At 41.9% G+C, this 21,764-nt stretch overlaps 1 protein-coding gene across 1 annotated transcript in view; it reads right to left on the reverse strand.

Annotated features, from left to right (window-relative positions):
- The window catches only part of LOC140127266 (uncharacterized), a 44,696-nt gene extending 23,925 nt beyond the window's left edge, over positions 1 to 20,771 (reverse strand). Inside the window, exon 1 of the mRNA XM_072147716.1 lies at positions 20,564 to 20,771. Within this exon, the coding sequence (XP_072003817.1) occupies positions 20,564 to 20,710 (147 nt within the window). The 5' untranslated portion in view covers positions 20,711 to 20,771. The remainder of the gene's footprint in view (positions 1 to 20,563) is intronic.
- Positions 20,772 to 21,764: the final 993 nt, after the last annotated feature.

Raw genomic sequence — 21,764 nt, forward strand, 5'->3', positions numbered from 1 at the left:
TGTGCCTAGAGCTACCGACTGATGGCGCCGTGCCCACGGATGGTAGTTCGGAGGAGGAGGTGGAGGAGGGGTGGGAGGAGGAGGAGGCATAGTAGGCCTGAAACACCTGGACCGAGGTAGGCCCCGCAATCCTCGGCGTCGGCAGTATATGAGCAGCCCCAGGGTCAGACTCGGTCCCAGCCTCCACCAAGTTAACCCAATGTGCCGTCAGCGATATATAGTGGCCCTGCCCGGCAGCACTCGTCCACGTGTCCGTGGTCAGGTGGACCTTGTCAGAAACGGCGTTGGTCAGGGCACGGATGATGTTGTCTGACACGTGCTGGTGCAGGGCTGGGACGGCACATCGGGAAAAGTAGTGGCGGCTGGGGACCGAATACCGAGGGGCGGCCGCCGCCATGAGGTTGCGAAAGGCCTCGGTCTCTACTAGCCTATAGGGCAGCATCTCCAGGCTAAGCAATCTGGAGATGTGCACATTAAGGGCTTGGGCGTGCGGGTGGGTTGCACTATATTTGCGTTTCCGCTCCAGCGTCTGGGGTATGGAGAGCTGAACGCTGGTGATTGCTGTGGAGGATCGTGGAGGCGACGATGGGGTTTTTGTGCCAGGGTCCTGGGCAGGGGGCTGACTAGCAGCTGACACAGGGGAAGGAGCAGTGGTGTGCACGGCCGGAGGTGAACGGGCTTGTTGCCACTGAGTGGGGTGCTTAGCATTCATATGCCTGCGCATACTGGTGGTAGTTAAGCTAGTAGTGGTGGAACCCCTGCTGAGCCTGGTTTGGCAAATGTTGCACACCACAGTCCGTCGGTCATCCGGTGTTTCCTTAAAGAACCTCCACACTTCTGAAGATCTAGCCCTCGCCGCAAGAGCCCTCACCACGGGAGCTTCACTAGTTGACAGTGGCGCTGATGCACCAGCTCTGGCCCTGCCTCTCCGTCTGGCCCCACCACTGCCTCTTCCAACCTGTTCAGGTCGAGGACTCTCCTCCGTCTCAGAAGCACTGTGTTCACCCGGCCTCTCAACCCAGCTTGGGTCTGTCACCTCATCATCCTCCGATCCCTCAGTCTGCTCCCCCCTCGGACTTCCTGCCCTGACAACAACTTCCCCACTGTCTGACAACCGTGTCTCCTCATCGTCGGACACCTCTTTACACACTTCCACTACGTCAAGAAGGTCATCATCACCCACAGACTGTGACTGGTGGAAAACCTGGGCATCGGAAAATTGCTCAGCAGCAACCGGACAAGTGGTTTGTGACTGTGGGAAGGGTCCAGAAAACAGTTCCTCAGAGTATGCCGGTTCAAATGCCAAATTTTCCTGGGAGGGGGCAGACTGGGGGGGAGGAGGCTGAGGTGCAGGAGCTGGAGGAGTGGGGATTTCGGTGACATGGGTGGACTGCGTGGAAGACTGACTGGTGGTGGACAAATTGCTCGAAGCATTGTCAGCAATCCACGACATCACCTGTTCGCACTGTTCTGGCCTCAACAGTGCTCTACCACGAGTCCCAGTAACTTCAGACATGAACCTAGGGAGTGTAGCTCTGCGGCGTTCCCCTGCTCCCTCATCAGCAGGTGGTGTCTCACCCCGCCCAGGACCACGGCCTCTGACCCCTGCAGTAGTTGGACGCCCACGTCCCCGCCCTCGTCCTCTACCCCTAGCCCTCGGGTTAAACATTTTTAAAATGAGAGTTATAACTTTTTTTTTTTTTTTACTTCTTTTTGTTTTTTTTTGTGTTTTTTTGTGTTTTTTTTTTTTTTTTGTGTTTTTTGTTTTTTTTTGAGTTTTTAAAACCAAACAATCCTATCTTATTGCTATGGCTATTTTCTAGCCAAGTATCAAAGGAAGCACACTACTATGCCAGATGAGATGACACTGAGTTAGTGCCTAATAGAAATCCAACCCCTACTGAATTTTGCCACTTCGGCCTTTGCTATGGATATGTGCGCCACTAAGCGCAGAACACAGCGGTCGCAAGTCTCACTACAAATTGCTCAGAATTGGCAAGTACATGCACTGCAGAAACTACAGCCACCAGCAGATCAACCAGAAATCAAATATATGGAACGCTACTGTAGGCTTCAAGAAGCTGTTTGTATTCTCCTATGGCTATTTTCTAGCCAAGTATCAAAGGAAGCACACTACTATGCCAGATGAGATGACACTGAGTTATTGCCTAATAGAAATCCAACCCCTACTGAATTTTGCCACTTCGGCCTTTGCTATGGATATGTGCGCCACTAAGCGCAGAACACAGCGGTCGCAAGTCTCACTACAAATTGCTCAGAATTGGCAAGTACATGCACTGCAGAAACTACAGCCACCAGCAGATCAACCAGAAATCAAATATATAGAACGCTACTGTAGGCTTCAAGAAGCTGTTTGTATTCTCCTATGGCTATTTTCTAGCCAAGTATCAAAGGAAGCACACTACTATGCCAGATGAGATGACACTGAGTTATTGCCTAATAGAAATCCAACCCCTACTGAATTTTGCCACTTCGGCCTTTGCTATGGATATGTGCGCCACTAAGCGCAGAACACAGCGGTCGCAAGTCTCACTACAAATTGCTCAGAATTGGCAAGTACATGCACTGCAGAAACTACAGCCACCAGCAGATCAACCAGAAATCAAATATATAGAACGCTACTGTAGGCTTCAAGAAGCTGTTTGTATTCTCCTATGGCTATTTTCTAGCCAAGTATCAAAGGAAGCACACTACTATGCCAGATGAGATGACACTGAGTTATTGCCTAATAGAAATCCAACCCCTACTGAATTTTGCCACTTCGGCCTTTGCTATGGATATGTGCGCCACTAAGCGCAGAACACAGCGGTCGCAAGTCTCACTACAAATTGCTCAGAATTGGCAAGTACATGCACTGCAGAAACTACAGCCACCAGCAGATCAACCAGAAATCAAATATATAGAACGCTACTGTAGGCTTCAAGAAGCTGTTTGTATTCTCCTATGGCTATTTTCTAGCCAAGTATCAAAGGAAGCACACTACTATGCCAGATGAGATGACACTGAGTTATTGCCTAATAGAAATCCAACCCCTACTGAATTTTGCCACTTCGGCCTTTGCTATGGATATGTGCGCCACTAAGCGCAGAACACAGCGGTCGCAAGTCTCACTACAAATTGCTCAGAATTGGCAAGTACATGCACTGCAGAAACTACAGCCACCAGCAGATCAACCAGAAATCAAATATATAGAACGCTACTGTAGGCTTCAAGAAGCTGTTTGTATTCTCCTATGGCTATTTTCTAGCCAAGTATCAAAGGAAGCACACTACTATGCCAGATGAGATGACACTGAGTTATTGCCTAATAGAAATCCAACCCCTACTGAATTTTGCCACTTCGGCCTTTGCTATGGATATGTGCGCCACTAAGCGCAGAACACAGCGGTCGCAAGTCTCACTACAAATTGCTCAGAATTGGCAAGTACATGCACTGCAGAAACTACAGCCACCAGCAGATCAACCAGAAATCAAATATATAGAACGCTACTGTAGGCTTCAAGAAGCTGTTTGTATTCTCCTATGGCTATTTTCTAGCCAAGTATCAAAGGAAGCACACTACTATGCCAGATGAGATGACACTGAGTTATTGCCTAATAGAAATCCAACCCCTACTGAATTTTGCCACTTCGGCCTTTGCTATGGATATGTGCGCCACTAAGCGCAGAACACAGCGGTCGCAAGTCTCACTACAAATTGCTCAGAATTGGCAAGTACATGCACTGCAGAAACTACAGCCACCAGCAGATCAACCAGAAATCAAATATATAGAACGCTACTGTAGGCTTCAAGAAGCTGTTTGTATTCTCCTATGGCTATTTTCTAGCCAAGTATCAAAGGAAGCACACTACTATGCCAGATGAGATGACACTGAGTTATTGCCTAATAGAAATCCAACCCCTACTGAATTTTCCCACTTCGGTCTTTGCTATGGATATGTGTGCCACTAAGAGCTAAACACAACGGTAGCAAGTCCCCCTGCTAATTCCTCACAAAATGGTAAAAGATGCAAATTAAAATAAAAAAAGTAGAACGTTATTGTAGCCCTAAGAAGGGCTGTTGGGTTCTTTGAGAATCACTCCTGCCTAACAGTAAGCTAATAGAACACCCTAACGCTTTCCCTGACCAGCAGCAGCTCTCTCCCTAGCGGCATCCAGAGACAGAATGATCCGAGCAGCGCGGCCAGCGGCTAGTCTATCCCAGGGTCACCTGATCTGGCCAGCCAACCACTGCTATCGACGTGTAAGGGTACCACGTCATGCTGGGTGGAGTGCAGAGTCTCCTGGCTTGTGATTGGCTCTGCTTCTGGCCGCCAAAAAGCAAAACGGCGGGAGCTGCCATTTTCTCGAGCGGGCGAAGTATTCGTCCGAGTAACGAGCAGTTTCGAGTACCCTAATGCTCGACCGAGCATCAAGCTCGGACGAGCATGTTCGCTCATCTCTAATTAAAAACTATAAAAAACAAAAAAAATGGGGAGAATATTGGAAATGTGCACATTATGATGCATTGGGGCAGATTTACTTACCCGGTCCATTCGCGATCCACCGGCGCGTTCTCTGCGGTGGATTCGGGTCCGGCCGGGATTCATTAATGCAGTTCCTCCGACGTCCACCAGGTGGCGCTGCTGCGCTGAAGTTCCCCGGAATGCACTCAAGTTCACCGGCCTATACCTAGTGAAGGTAAGTGCAAGCTCCGCAACACTTTTTGTTTTTCCAAATCCGTCGGGTTTTTGTTTGCCCACGCCCCCCAATTTCTGTCGCGTGCATGCCAGCGCCGATGCGCCACAATCCGATCGTGTGCGCCAAAATCCCGGGGCAATACAGGGAAAATCGGCGCAAATCGGAAATATTCGGGTAACACGTTGGGAAAACGAGAATCGGGCCCTTAGTAAATGACCCCCATTGTGTTCTTTTCTTCTTGTCATTAGCTATTTCTGCACAACTTCATGCGGCACTCCTTTCAGATATTGTTAAGCGTAAACAAGCCCCCATAGGGGCTTTGCCTGGAGTCCCATTCCTTGTAATCAATATCCTACCAGAGAACTATATTTCTCTGACATCTTGTCCCTGACACACCAACTATACTTCCTAATAAGGCATATTCAACTCCAAGAGGGAACTGCAATGCGGTATGTTTCTTAACTCCTTAAGAATATCCAGCCAGAGGTAGAGGTAGACAGAGCATCCCTGGTCAGGAAAACATCTTCTACCTTTTGCCACAAACATGGACATAAATTGGGGCATGAGCAGTCAGCTAAGAAGCAGGACCTTATAAACTAGGGCTGTGTGTGAGCCCAGAGGAAAGTATGGGGATGTGTGTTAGCTGTTGAAACAATGGATAGCACACGTCCAACAACAAAGGGTATGTGCATATAGCCCAAGGATCATGGGTGCCCTGTCTGTTACTCACCATTAAGCATCTGATAGCATCTTACAGTGGTAAATTACCTACATTTGTAGAAAAAACTATTTATTTAGAAAATACATACTTGCTTTGGCACCCCTTTTCTGTTTTTTTTTTTTTAAATATATATATATGGTAGCTTTATTGGGAATAGAGTAATAGGATACCACATTACAACTCAGTAAGCAAATTATAGTTAATACTTTTTACACATGTGTATAACTTAAGTATTACCTTAAGATTTAGAACGTCTTTTGTTTCCCCTCGGTTACTTTTACTATTCAGTAGACACAAGATAAACCTGCTGGACGTGAACATTATGTCCATTGAACAATAAAACTTACAATAAAACTCTTAAAGGGGTATTCCCACAAAGACGAGTTTCTTAAATGTACTCAGAATAACAAAATAACACATTCTCTAATTCACTGTTATTAACAATACAGTATTTCCCAGATATAAGTCAAACCTGTCTCTATTAGTCCTGCTGTACACAATTTCAGTTGCCATCTTGCTTTTCTCTCTGATGTCTATGGAGCTGAGATTTCTGTCTCCCAGCACTCTACCCCACCCCCTTACAGTCTAGTACGGACTGATACTGATACACAGACTGTGAATTCATGCCGGGAGCAGCGTGAGGAGTGTAAAGCTACAGACAGATAAGTTCTTTATCTGGGGAGGGGAAGTAAGGCAACGCAGAGCTGTGTGTTGTGGAATAGCATAAATGGTACATTTATGACCACATCTTACTTTAAGTAAAATCGTAAAGTAAAGGGTTAAAAATGATCTTTATTTATTATTATTATAACTAGGGGATTGAATTCTGAGAATTTTCTTTCATGGGAAAACCGCTTTAACAACAAATCCAGTGCATGTCTCCATATGCCTTTCTCAGTCATGTCCTGCAGAGATTGACTGTGGTCATGTGATCCTAAGTGTTCTGCGAGTGCCTTTTAAATCTTCAGTCAGGTACCAGGTTGTATATTGGAAATGGGACATCAATACCCTAATTTCCCCCCTGGTCAGCTGCTTCTCTATAAACATTCTCCACTTCCGAAAGAACAATTTTATTTTTATTTCTCCTGTTTTACTTGCTTCCAGCCAATCCACATGTAAGTAATGAGAAACTTGCTGGTCAACCTCTGTTAGTGATGGAAGTGTGTTCTCTAGCCATCAGTTTAGGATACTCCTTTTAGCTATCAGAAGTGTAATTTGCTTAATAGGTCTGAAACCGTATTACTACCCACTATAATCATACTGTCAGAAATGTGTTAGATGAGATGGCACCACTTGCTATCCAAAAATTTCAACACAGACGCAGGCAACCTTGGCCCGCCCAAAAACTCGTTTCCTTCAGCAGTGCTCCAGGATTGCCGAACGTCTGTGGAGAAAATCATGCACATCTGCAGACTTTCTACCCTTCAAATTTATACTAAAAATCTATAACTCTGCCCTTTACCTTGCTAAACAGGTCTATTTTACTAATCTAATATCCAGTGGCGTAACAACAGCCGTAGCAGCCATAGCGGTTGCGGCACAGGGGCCCGGGATGAACAGCTGAGACAAAATGTATAAATTCTATTTTCTCATGCCCATCCTCCCCAGTGTGCTGCGGTCATGGGATGTCCCTTGTACATTAATACAGGCCCCTGTGCCATCCCTATCCGCCCACCTTATCTCCGACTCGGCCTCTTCATTTGCGGCCACTCCGCCTGCCCACTTCATTTGGCGCCGACCAGCCCTGACAGCTTCAACAGCGTCCCGCATGGCCTGACCATTTCATCTGCCGCTGGGCCCGCCTATTCGGTCCGCCCGTCCTACTCCAACCCGCCCAGCCCAGTACGTACACGGCCGCGGTGATGACCCACTCCGTCCACAGCTGCCCAATCAGCTCACTACATCTGCGACCACTCGCCGGCCCAGTATGTGCGCGGCCGGCCCACACCATTCCCGGCTGCCCGACCTGCTCACTCCGTCCGCGTCCACCTTCTACTTCCTACCAGCCTGAAGAAACAGCCACTCCCTGGCATGATGCCACAGCAGCCGGTCAGCTAAAAATGTAAGTCCCTATATGTATGTGCTGTATGTACCTGTGTATATGGTGTATGTATATGCTGTATGTGTGTATATGCTGTATGTATATGCTGTATGTGTGTGTGTATATGCTGTATGTGTGCATTTGCCGTATGTGTGTGTATATGCTGTATGTATATGCTGTATGTGTGTGTATATGCTATATGTATATGCCGTATGTGTGTGTATATGCTGTATGTGTGTGTATATGCTGTATGTATATGCTGTATGTATATGCTGTATGTGTGTGTATATGCTATATGTATATGCTGTATGTGTGTGTATATGCTGTATGTATATGCTGTATGTGTGTGTATTTGCTGTATGTATGTGTGTGTATGTGCTGTATATACCTTATGTATGTGTGTATATACTGCATGTATACGCAGTATGTGTGTAAATGCTGTATATACTATGTGCATATGTTATATATACACTGTATGTGTGCTTATATGCTGTATGTAGACATACAGCATACACCAGATATGCATATGGTGTATGTGTGTATCTGCTGTATATACTGTATGTATGTGTGTATGCTGTATGTATATGCGTTATTTGTGTATACACTGTATATACTGTATGTATGTGTGAATATGCTAAATATAGATTCAGTATATGTGTATATGGTGTTTTTATACTGCATGTACTTGTATACACATTGAGTGTATACCATATGTAAAAGAATATGATGTATGTATGCTATATGTATGTATCTAAATAGTATATATGCAACTTTGCATATATACTGTATGTATATACTGTATGAGGCTACATTCACAAGATGTATGCTCGCTGTACCGTAGTAGGGCAGGCATACATCGGCGCTGCGGAGAGGAGCATTCCATAGGAATATACACTGCACGGCCCCGTATTCCCTAGAAAGATAGGACATGTCCTATTTTTCTACGGGCTACGAAACGGTACGGTGTGTATATGTATGAATATTTTTCAGGGTGCGGTCACACGTTGCATTTAAAACGGCATCGCAATCAGTTTTGAGGTGGTTTTATGTGCAGTTTTTTTAATTTAACAAGTGAAAGGCATTTGTGGAACAGGTTTCCCCTTCAAAATCAAATTAAATCATTTAGTTCATGTCTTTTACCTTTTAAATTAACAAAACTGCACTTAAAACCACTTCAAAACTGATTGCGATGTCGTTTTAAATGCAACGTGTGACCGCACCCTAAGGGGCCACTGCTATTATTGTCTCTCTCTAATAGCCCCAAAAGGCTCTTTGAACTCCTTACTAACACCAAAGGTGCAGCCATCTGTCGCAGACCTTGGCCCTGGAGATCCGGCCACCTACTTTAACGCCTTAAGGATTTTTTCGCTCATTTCTCGCTCTCCACCTTCAAAAATCCATAACTCTTTTATTTTTCCATGTAAAGAGCTCTGTGAGGGCTTATTTTGTGCATACCAATTTTTACTTTCCTGTGATGTTATTTATTATTCCATGCCATGTACTGGGAAGCAGGAAAAAATAATCCAAATGTGGAAAAATTGAAAAAAAAAAACGCATGTGGGTCACATTCTTGTGGGCTCAGTTTTTAGGACTTTGACTCTGCGCTCCAAATAACACCTCTACTTTATTCTTTGGTTTGGTACGATCACACTGATACCAAATTTATACAGGTTTTATTGTTTTTTAATACATTTTCAAAAATTAAACGAATGTGTACGAAAAAGAAATTTTTTTTTGCCATTTTTTGACGCTTATAACTTTTTCATACTTTGGTGTACTGAGCTGTGTGATGTGTCATTTTTTGTGAAATGAGCTGACGGTTTCATTGCTTCCATTTTGAGGACTGAGCCACATTTTGATCACTTTTTATTACATTTTTTTTGTCATGTAAAAAAGGAGTAAAAGTAGCGTTTTCAGACATTTGGGGGCCATTTGGAGATCACTACCGGCAATAACCGTTTTTATATTTTGATACATCGGGTATTTTGGGACGCGGCGATACCTAATGTGTCTGTGATTTTTACTGTTTATTAAAGGGGTATTCTCATCTGGGCACTCACATTCAGTTTCATTAATCTGCCATATGTAAACATTTCTTCAATTAGATGTTATTAAAAAAAAATGTTCCTGTGTGAAGATAATTTCTCATAAATGTAGTCATGCTGGCCCTTAGAAACGAGATAGCTTCCTCAGATACGGCCACCTCTGCTGGAAGGATTGCACAAAGAAACAAATTGTTCTTGTATATGAAATGTCTGGGACTTACTGTATGTCCTACAGCCACCCTGTGGTAATGATTGCTGAATCCTGGTGGTCTGGCAGGACTCTATAGCGCAAGTCTGGCCACCGCTGCCATAGTATGACGTGGTCGTATCCGAGGAAGCCATCTCGTTTCTAAGGGACAACATGACTACATTTATGAGAAATTATCTTCACACAGGAACATTTTTTTAATTAACATCCAATTGAAAAAATGTTTACATAAGGCAAATGAATGTAATTAAATGTAAATGCCCTGATGGGAATACCCCTTTAAGTTTTATATAATTTCTAGGGAAAGGGAAGTGATTTGAATTTTTAATATTTTATTAATTTTTTTTAACTTTTTTTTCTTTTTTTTTCACTAGTTTTTAGACCCTCAAGGGTACATTAACCCTAGATGGTCAGATCTTTACTACCGTATACTGCAATACTACTGTATTGCAGTATATTGCGTTTTTGCATATGATTCATTACAATGAGCCACTGGCTCATTGTAACAAATCTGCAGAAATCATGCAGTCTCGGGTCTGATGAAGACCCGAGGTTGTCATGGCAACCAATCGCCGCCCATCTGAAGAAAGATGGCGGCACCCATGCCGGCGGCAGAGAAGAGGTTAACGATGCAGTATGCAGCAAAGCCCATCGCTGTATGAAGAGGGCTCAGCCCTTGAGGCCTCTTCATACACCCTTCATAGCTCTGTGGCGGATATATCTGTCGCAGAGCGTGAAGGGGTTAAGGATAAAATTGATTGCATTCATCAGGATATAATTTCTCAATCCACTCACCCCACTAATCCCCCTCCCTCCGGTACCGTACCTTGATCACTCTCTTCCTTTGAGCAAGTCACAGAGGAAAAAGTGTCCAGGCTTCTTCTCTCTGCTCGACCCACTACCTGCATCAGTGACCCCATCCCCTCACATCTCGTACAGTCTCTCTCCCCAGCAGTCACTTCTCACCTCATTCAAATCTTCAACCTCTCTCTCTCTCTCCTGGTGTTGTCCCCTCTTCTTTCAAGCACCCCATTACTAAAGAAACCTTCCATGGACCCATCCAATGCTACTAACTACAGACCATTTGTTAATCTCCCTTTCATCTCCAAACGCCCGGCCTATTCTCGACTGATCCGCTATCTCTCAGCTAACTCCATACTTGACACCCTACAATCTGGTTGCTGCTCTATGCACCCCACTGAAACTGCTCTTGCTTAAGTCTCCAATGATCACTGCTAAATCCAATGGTGACTCATTCTTCTGGATCTATCGGCAGTGTTCGATAGTGTTGTTACTCTGAACTAGACGACTGTAACTCCCTACTAATTGGTCTTCCACTTACTAAACTCTCTCCTCTACATTATATTTTTAATGCAGCAGCAACGCTCGTCTTTCAGACCAAATTCTACATGGATGTCTCCTATTTGTGCCAATCACTGCACTGGTTGCCTGTCTTCTTCCATATTCACTTTAAAATAATAACCCTCATCCACAAAGCTCTGAATAATACTGCACCTCCCTATCTCTTCTCTTATCTCAGTCTATCGACCAACCCATACTCTTTGATATGCCAGTGATATTAGATTAATCTTTACCTTAATTTGAACCTCTCATGCACATCTCCAGGACTTCTCCCGAGCTGCACCAATTCTCTGGAATGCCCTTCCCTGGACTCTCAGACTAATACCCACTCTCCAAAGTTTCAAACATGCTCTTAAAACCCATCTCTTTAGGCAAGCCTATCACACTCGCTAACTGCAAGAAATGTCAACTCTCCCTTTACTAATCCATCCTATGGATTTAGCAGAATTTTTATTTATTAAACTATTTTATATTTTTCCATTCTAAAGAATGGCTGGACCATTATACAATCTCTATACCTCTTGTGTCAACACCCTCATAGAATGTAAACACTTGCGAGCAGGGCCCTCACTCCTATTGTTCCACATTACTGTTTGTAATATATTATTATATTTGTTTATGTCCCCTATGATTTGTAAAGCGCTACATAATTTGATGGCACTCTATAAATAAAGATTATTATTATGAAATATAACGTGGACCCTTTGTTTTGCTCCCCTGAGCTAGGTGAATGGAATATCATAGACATTCTATGAGTGGTAACAGGTCCCCATACGTATCTTGTAGAAATGTTTGCAGGCACTTTAGGTATTCTTGGACTCTCTGACACGTCCAATTAAAATGGAACAAGTATGTTACTTGAATTGAATGCATAGATCGCTTAATGCAATGCAATAATTTTAAATGTGTTTCCCTCTAACCTTTATAAAATATCAATCTTTTTACCAGATTCCATCCATGTAATAGTTGGTCAGAAGTGTCCTAAATTCTGAGATTTTTTTCCCAGTATGTGAATAACATTTGAGGATGTTATGGATTCGCCCGTGTGGCGTAAGATTTGTTACAGGCTGGCGATTGATTTTTTGATGTGGGATGTTTTGTCCTGCAGTATACAATCAAATGTGGGTTTTTTTGTCATTTCTCCTGCTAGATTTGTAAGGTGTTTGTTTACAAAAGATTTAATCTGCATAATATGGGAACTCCTGTCTGGGCGGCAGGTTATATTTCTTCCAAGACATTGTTGTGTTTTGAAGAAGGACTGATTGTTTTCCCTCAGGGGGCATTTTTGCAAACACTGTATACAGTATTGGAGTTTAACTATTTGGGCCTATAATCATTTCCTCTAGTCTGGTGTTCGAAAAATATTCTTTCTGCAGCAGCTAGTCCGGTATGTGTCTGCAAAAGCATGCCAAGTTATAATATAGGTATAGTTTAACCCCTTAAGGACGCAGCCATTTTACAGCTTAAGGCTCAGTCCCATTTTTTAGATTCTGACCTGCGTCTCTTTATATGGTTATAACTTTTGAACACTGTTACTTATCAAGGCGATTCTGAGATTGTTTTTTCCCCACATGTTGTTCTTCATTTTAGTGGTAAATTTTGGCTGATAAGTTTTGCGTTTATTTACAAAAAAAAAAAAAAAAATGATGAATTTTTAGAAAAATTTGCCATTTTTGAAATTCAAAATCACCGCGTTTTCAGGCAGATCGATTTACCACCTAAATAGCTTGCAGAATAACATTTCCCATTTGTCTACTTTACATTTTCATAATTTTTGAAATGTTTGGATAATTTATTTTGACGTCACGCGGCTTACAAATAGAATATCGCTTTTCCGCATTTTCAGAATTGACTATTTTGGGGATAAATACTGTTTGAAATCAAATTTTAGATATCTAGCAACAAAAAACCCCTATATAACCAACCAATTTTCAAATCTGCACCCTTCAAACTATCAGAAACAGCATTTACAAAGATTGTTAACCCCTTGAGATCTTCATAGTAATTGAATCAAAATGGCGGTGAAATTTAGAATGGTCAAATTTTGTCGGTTATACGTTCATTTAGCCCTAAAATTTACACATTTCCAAAAGATAAAAAGAGAAAACTCACCATAAAATGTGTTCTACAATTTCTCCTGAGTGCAGCGACCCCCCACATGTGGACATTACTTGTGTTATGGGTGCACAGCGAGGCGCAGAAGGGAAGGAGCACCCTGCAGCTGCCAGGATTTTAGTTTTCTCGTTGCCCCCTTTTGAAGGCTATAAAATTTTCGCTTTTCCGTTATTTGGGTCATGTGATGGCATTTTTTTTGCGGGATGAGATGCTTTTTCCAGTGTTAACATTTTGGGGTTGGTATCACCTAATGTTGAAAATTTAGGAACTTTTTTTGAGGTCATGAGTAGAAAAGCATCAATTCTGTACTGGATTTTTTACTTTTTTTTTTTTCGTGTTCACCGTATAGCCTAATAATCCTGTTATCTTTATTCTATGGGTCGATAGGATTACGGGGATACCAGACATGAATATTTTTTCTTATGTTTTACTAAATTTGCCAAATAAAACCCTAATGTGGGGAAAAATCTATCATTTTTGCATCGCCGTCTTCCAAGTGGCATAACATTGTTACGTTTTTGACTACAGAGCTGGTTGATGGCTTGTTTTTTGCGGGACATGTTGTTCTTTGCAACAGTATCATTCTGGAGTACATATGTTTTGTTGATCACTTTTTATTGCATTTTTAGTGGAATATAATAGGTAAAAATCTTAATTTTTGGTGGGTTTTTAACGTATTTTTTTTACGGTGTTCATCATATGGGTTCAATAGTTATTTAGTTTTATTCTATGGATTGTTACGGATGCGATGATACTATATATGTGGGGTTTGTGTTATGATTTAGACTTTTTTGAGCGTTTTATGTCTCTTTATATGTTTTGGGGCTTATGGGCATTTTTAGTGATTTATAAAGTAATTTTTTATTGAAAAACATTTTTTTTTACATTTTTTACATGATCCACCATAGGATATGAACAAGCAATCATCTGATTGCTTGTTCTTGATAATACTCTGCAATACTAATGTATTGCAGGGTATTATCAGTGCCAGCCTATGCAGATGCATAGGCTGACACTTTGCCTTTAAGATGACGTCACAGACGCCATCTTAAAGGTAAACCCTCCAGGCTTCTCTGGGGTCCCGATCGGACCCCAGAGGTGCCAAAACGGCGATCGCCCCCCCCCCCCCCCCGAAAACGGTGCGGGGGGGGGGGGGCGATCGTGGGGTAAAGACCCCCACTCCGACCGGTAAAGCCCACTCCGACCGCGGGTGTTAGCCGGGGATGTCAGCGGTAAATTACCGCTGAAATCCCGCAGCTAACGATGCCGGTTCGGCTGCTGTGCAGCGCTACGGCGCAAAGCGCTAAGGGGTTAATATCTGGGAAGTTCAACCCCACCACACTTTTGTCCTGGGACAATTTTACTAAGGATATTCATGCTTTCTTGGCCTGCCACAAGTATCTAACAAAAGCCTTGTGCAATTGTGTAATATCTCAGCTATTAAGCAGCAGAGGGAGAGTTTGTAATGGTACAAAAATTTGGATAAGCTCATCACTTTTATTAAGTGCAATCGCCCCATCAGGTTGAGTGGCAGATTTTCTTTTTTTTTTGCTCATTAATGTGCACTCTGCACCCCATCTTGACAATAAACAGGTATGTAGATATTTTTACTAATTTATTGAAAAAAAGTAAAACTGAAATATCACATGGTCATAAGTATTCAAACCCTTTGCTCAATTTTGAGTAGAAGCAGCTTTTGAGCTAATACAGCCCTAGATTTGGGGATCCTCTATAAATTTTCCTTGCAGATCCTCTTTAGTTCCCTGAAGTTGGATGGTGAACATTGGTGGATTGGTGGATTTTCAAATGTCTCCAGAGATGCTCAATTGTGTTTAGGTCAGGGCTCTGGCTTGGCCAGTCATGAATGGTCACAGAGTTGTTCTGTTCAGTGTGGTCAACACATTTCAGACATTAACATGTCCTGGTAGCACTGTATGTAATCATTAGATGTATTGTTGAAGTTTAAATAAAGTTTGAAGCCGCCCAATAATTGGACTGGATCATGCTTTTCTTTCTTCATGGAATACATGCCCGTAGAGCCAGACTCTTGGAATCCAAGCCTAGGGGGATGGTGAGCTGACTTATTTTCTATAATATACAGTGCCCCCCAACCACATACAGTACTTCCTAACTTATATACAGTACATAATTCCACAAATAGGCAGCACTCCTGGTTAGTGTTCAAAAGCGGTGGGGTATCTTTATTCCATGTGCAACGTTTCAGCTCACACAGAGCCTTTATCAAGCATAGTGTGTATGGCCAGTGAACAAACATATAAGGGACAACATTACATTACATTGGTCCACAACCGGACCGTGCCAATTACATTCAATAGGTTGCAAAACATGTTAAAGTGCTTAGTACAAGTGCAGGGATAATACATCATAACTAATCAATAGTTGATACTGTGAAAAATATAGCATTAAATCAGTGAACAATGCAAGAATATGTGCAGTTAAGTAAGTAAATACCCTCCCATCTGAGATCGGACCGCCCACAGTCTCGGCTTTCCATTGATAAAAATGTGATGTGCAGCTGGATCTGGGCGTCAGGAGTGTCAGCATCCAATGGTGTACAAGCCGCGTCACCGGAAGTCAATGAGGTCACATGAGCGGGCGCCCTCAGCATGTTCTTGGCGCATGCGCACTCGCTCTCTGTGTAGCGGTCCCCATATTGTTTAAGGGGAAAAAAAAAAAAAAACACACAGTCACAGTCAGATCCCGTGTCAGGGTACGAACGATGTTGTGACACTCCAAAACCGGGTGCATGTAAGTGACAACAGGTAGTGGTAACACCACCGTTGTCCTCCTGCTCGGATTATCGGGATTTCATACGGTATCCTATAAAAGGACCTCCGTTATTCCATCCCTTTATCCTGCCTGGTATTGCTGGAGTAAAAGTCACGGGCTGAGGTAAAAACCCCTAACGTAGGGTCACGACTGGAATTTTTTGTGTGTATAAATAAAATATACATAAACTTTTTGTGACCAGAGACAACAATATACTGGTTGTAGTGATGCAACTTTCAACAGTATGAGTGGGAGGCACGAGACTTGCGGGGGTTAACGATCCGTCCGATGAGGGTCAAAAATTCCAAATACATCTGGAAAAAACAACAAATAAATGAATGAGAAAGGTAATAATGTTACATTTGTATATATATACAGACCAAGATGTCTTTGGGCATAAATTGTTCTGGCAGAGAAATTCTCTCAAGACTATACCTAACCCATACAAAAAAAGCCAGAGGGCTATGTCGTGAGCTATTAAGCGACCATTTCCCCAAAAAACACATTAACACAGTCAAACTTTACTGAGCATGTTGTGGTAATTAAATGAGTCCACTTAAGTTATATTCAACATTTAAACCGTGGGGTTGCAAAGTCCCCAGTCTGTGTATCCACCTTAGTTCACATCTCCTAAGTATGGCTTCCCTGTTACCCCCTCTTCTAAGTATGGGGATGTGATCTATAATCATGAATTTGAGATCACTCTCTTTGTGTCCTGTCTCGGCAAAATGTCTACTAACTGGTAAGTCTTTTTTCTTCTTACGGATGGTGTACCTGTGTTGCGTGAATCGCGTCTTGAAATCTAGTGTTGTCTCGCCTACGTACTTTAAGTCGCATGGGCAACTAAGTAGATATATAACGTGATCGCTATTGCAATTCAAGTGATGTTGTATTTTGTATTGTGCTCCTTTGTGTGTGAATGTATCACCTTTGATGGCATAGGAACAGTTGATGCAGGACCGGCATGGATAGCTCCCCTTGCGGATGGGGCCTGAAATGCCCCTTTGTACCAGTGTCTTGGTTGGACCTGTGTCGGTTTTTACTACTCGGTCCCTAATGTTCCGAGCTCTTCTGTATGAGAGTATCGGGGGGTTGTGTAGTGCTGGTACCCCCGTGGGGTCACTCTGCAAAATTTTCCAATGTTTTTTCACTATGGATGCTATCTTGGTACTTGTATCACAATAGGTGGAAATGAAGGGGATCCTATCTTCTTTGCTTTTTGGTTGTGTAGGAGATAATAATTCGTCCCTGCTTTTCTTCTCCAACCTTTGCTTGTTGTCGAGAAGTACCCTGTTGGGATAGCCCCTCTGTTTAAATCTAGAAAACATCAATGAGGTATTTTTCTGTAATTTGTCTTTGTCACTAGCTATACGTTTGACCCTATATAATTGACTAAGGGGAAGATTGCTATCAAAACGTAAAATTGTGTTTCTGTCAGTTGGTTTATAAAAGACGTCTGTGGTCAGGCCTAGTTGCGTGTTCTCAATGAGTACATCTAAAAATTGTAGGTTCTGTTGTGACTGAACCATGGTAAATTTAATGTCACTGTCCACCGTATTAAGTTATTCATGAAAATCTGTCAATTGTTTTGAGTCACCTGTCCACAGGAGGAAGACATCGTCTATGTATCGCCACCACCCCATGACATGTTGGAAGTGGTGGGACACATAGACGAAGTCCTCCTCGAGTGTAGTCATGACTATGTTGGCGTATGTGGGGGCCATGTTGGCCCCCATAGCCACACCCTTAAGTTGCACATAGAAGTCACTGCCGAACAAAAAGTAGTTATTGAATAGTACCAATCTGAGTAGATCCAGAATAAACAATATCTCAGATTGTTTAAAGTTAGATCTGAGTAATTGTCTCTTTTTTTGTATGGGTTAGGTATAGTCTTGAGAGAATTTCTCTGCCAGAACAATTTATGCCCCAAGACATCTTAGTCTGTATATATATATACAAATGTAACATTATTACCTTTCTCATTCATTTATTTGTTGTTTTTTCCAGATGTATTTGGAATTTTTGACCCTCATCGGACGGATCGTTAACCCCCGCAAGTCTCGTGCCTCCCACTCATACTGTTGAAAGTTGCATCACTACAACCAGTATATTGTTGTCTCTGGTCACAAAAAGTTTATGTATATTTTATTTATACACACAAAAAATTCCAGTCGTGACCCTAAAGGAGAACGTTAGGGGTTTTTACCTCAGCCCGTGACTTTTACTCCAGCAATACCAGGCAGGATAAAGGGATGGAATAACGGAGGTCCTTTTATAGGATACCGTATGAAATCCCGATAATCCGAGCAGGAGGACAACGTTGGTGTTACCACTACCTGTTGTCACTTACATGCACCCGGTTTTGGAGTGTCACAACATCGTTCGTACCCTGACACGGGATCTGACTGTGACTGTGTGGTTTTTTTTTTTTTCCCCTTAAACAATATGGGGACCGCTACACAGAGAGCGAGTGCGCATGCGCCAAGAACATGCTGAGGGCGCCCGCTCATGTGACCTCATTGACTTCCGGTGACGCGGCTTGTACACCATTGGATGCTGACACTCCTGACGCCCAGATCCAGCTGCGCATCACATTTTTATCAATGGAAAGCCGAGACTGTGGGCGGTCCGATCTCAGATGGGAGGGTATTTACTTACTTAACTGCACATACTCTTGCATTGTTCACTGATTTAATGCTATATTTTTCACAGTATCAACTATTGATTAGTTATGATGTATTATCCCTGCACTTGTACTAAGCACTTTAACATGTTTTGCAACCTATTGAATGTAATTGGCACGGTCCGGTTGTGGACCAATGAAATGTAATGTTGGCCCTTATATGTTTGTTCACTGGCCATACACACTATGCTTGATAAAGGCTCTGTGTGAGCTGAAACGTTGCACATGGAATAAAGATACCCCACCGCTTTTGAACACTAACCAGGAGTGCTGCCTATTTGTGGAATTATATACTTAGGACGCTTCAGCCAGAGTGTCAAGGACTTTGCACCTGACCTAGTTGCTGTGCTGCTCTGGACTTTCCAAAACTTATATACAGTACAGATACATGCTCTTGGAATCTAAGCCTAGGGGGGGATGGTGATCTGCTTTCTTTTCTATATCATACAGTGCCCCTCCCCCAACCACATACCTCCTAACTTATATACAGTATAAATATATTCACTTTGAATCCAAGCCTAGAGGGGATCGTGAGCTGTTGATTTTCTATAGTATACAGTGCCGCCCCCAACCACATACCCCCTAACTTATATATAGTACAGATACATGCTTGTGGAATCCAAGCCTAGGGGGCTGGTGAGCTGGTTTATTTTCTATAATAAAGCCCCCCCCCCTCCCCAATCACATACCTCCTAATTTATATACAGTACAGATACATGTTCTTGGAATCCAAGCCTAGGGGGACGGTGAGATGGTTTATTTTTTAGTGAAGTTTCTGACTTTCTTTGTAAATGCGCCCCATTATGGTGTACAGTGTTTAGCATAATATGTATCTAATGGTGAACATCCTCTACTCTTTAATGTGTCAGGTTGGATGCCGGGGCCCCTTGTCACTGAGGGAAAAATGAAAAAGCAAAAACAAAAAAGGGCCTAGTTGTTAATGGGTTAAACTAGCACCTGAAGAGAACAGAAAACTACTACAGCCCACTTGTTCTCGGGTTGTACTGAATGTAGTTTCTACATAAAACATTTGACCCCCCTGCCTCAAAATACAGGGTCAACTGTTTTATCATTAGATAAATTATTAAGAAATATTTGTCACATATTGTTTAGTTTTCCCATCTTATGTGTATTTCTCAAGCTTTCCCCATCCTCAGTTTTTAATCCATTTTTATTTTTTGGGTGATTATAGCGTTGTCATTGAAAATTACTTGAATCATAGATTCAATTAATGTAATTTATCCTGGGGAATCCGAATCTGCAATAAAAAATGGTGGTTCCCATTTCAGATGATATATATACACACACATATATATATATATATATACATATATATATATATATATATATATATATATATATATATATATATATATATAGAAAAAATGGCAGCACTCCGAGATTCAATGTGGTCAAAAACGTACTATTTTATTCCAGCATGTGCCGAGCAACGTTTCATCTCCCAAAGCCTGGAGCCTTTCTCAAGCGGCTTGAGAAAGGCTCCAGGCTTTGGAAGCTGAAACGTTGCTTGCCACATGCTGGAATAAAATAGTACATTTTTGACCACATCGAATCTCGGAGTGCTGCCATTTTTTCTTTATTCATACCTTGGAGGAACTGTGGTCCTGGTTCTGGGAACGTGCACCTGAGTGGTATTTATTCATTATTTTTTGAGTGCTGCTATATAAATTTTTCCTAAATATATATATATATATATATATATATATATATATATATATATATATATATATAGCAATCATGATACAAAATTGCAAAATATAAATTCTAACAAAACTATCCACTGCAATTGAGCTTGTGGACAAACTAGTTTCACAAATGTTCAGAAAATTCAAAAACAACTCCAGTGTACACAGTATATAACTCCTACACTGTTCTTACCGTGCTGTTGCTGACACTGTCTATCTCTTGTTTCCCCAAGAACCCCTCTGTGATCTTGATGATGTTAGGGAAAGCGTTACGGAAGGTAGACACATATCCATTAAGACTATATTCAGAAGTAGTCCACTTAACATCAGCCAGATCCATTTTCCAGGTTGCTGCGATATGTTGTGATTTATCTACAGGGGAAAGAATGTGAGCAGGAAGTCCTTGAAAATACAACCTGCAAATAGGCGGAGCGCTCTTTATCGTAGCTCCTCTCTGCCTTGGGACTGGAACACCAGCACATAACACTGCATTCTTTTATGAAAGTGGCTTTTCAGAAATGTTGCCATAAAATGTTTTGCAAGTCACTTCGGCATTAGAGCTTGGCAACTTTTCTATGAATTATAGGGAATAGACACAAAATGGTTTCCTATTTATATTAAAGGGGTATTCCCATCTGGGCATTTACATTTAATTCATTTACCATATGTAAACATTTCTTCAATTGGATGATATTAACCCCTTAAGGACGCAGCCATTTTGTAGCTTAAGGCTCAGCCCGATTTTTTGGATTCTGACCTGCGTCGCTTTATACGGTTATAACTTTTGAACACTGTTACTTATCAAAGCGATTCTGAGATTGTTTTTTCCCCACATGTTGTACTTCATTTTAGTGGTAAATTTTGGCAGATAAGTTTTGCGTTTATTTACAAAAAAAAAGAAAATATGATAAATTTTTGGAAAAATTTGCCATTTTCGAAATTCAAAATCATTGCGTTTTCAGGCAGATAGATTTACCACCTAAATAAGTTGCTGAATAACATTTCCCATTTGTCTACTTTACATTTTCATAATTTCTGAAATGTCTGGATAATTTATTTTGATGTCACGCGGCTTACAAAAAGAATATCGCTTTTCCGGATTTTCAGAATTGACTATTTTGGGGATAAATACAGTTTGGAATGAAATTTTACATATTTAGCATCAAAACCCCCTATATAACCAACCCATTTTCAAATCTGCACCCCTCAAGCTATCAGAAACAGCTTTTACGAAGATTGTTAACCCCTTGAGATCTTCATAGTAATTGAATCAAAATGGAGGTGAAATTTAGAATGGTCATATTGTTCCCTTATACGTTCATTTAGCCCTAAAATTTACACATTTCCAAAAGATAAAAAGAGAAAACCCACCATACAATTTGTTCTGCAATTTC

The sequence above is a fragment of the Engystomops pustulosus genome, chromosome 4 (assembly GCF_040894005.1).
Source record: "Engystomops pustulosus chromosome 4, aEngPut4.maternal, whole genome shotgun sequence".
In the NCBI taxonomy this organism is placed as follows: Eukaryota; Metazoa; Chordata; class Amphibia; order Anura; family Leptodactylidae; genus Engystomops; species Engystomops pustulosus.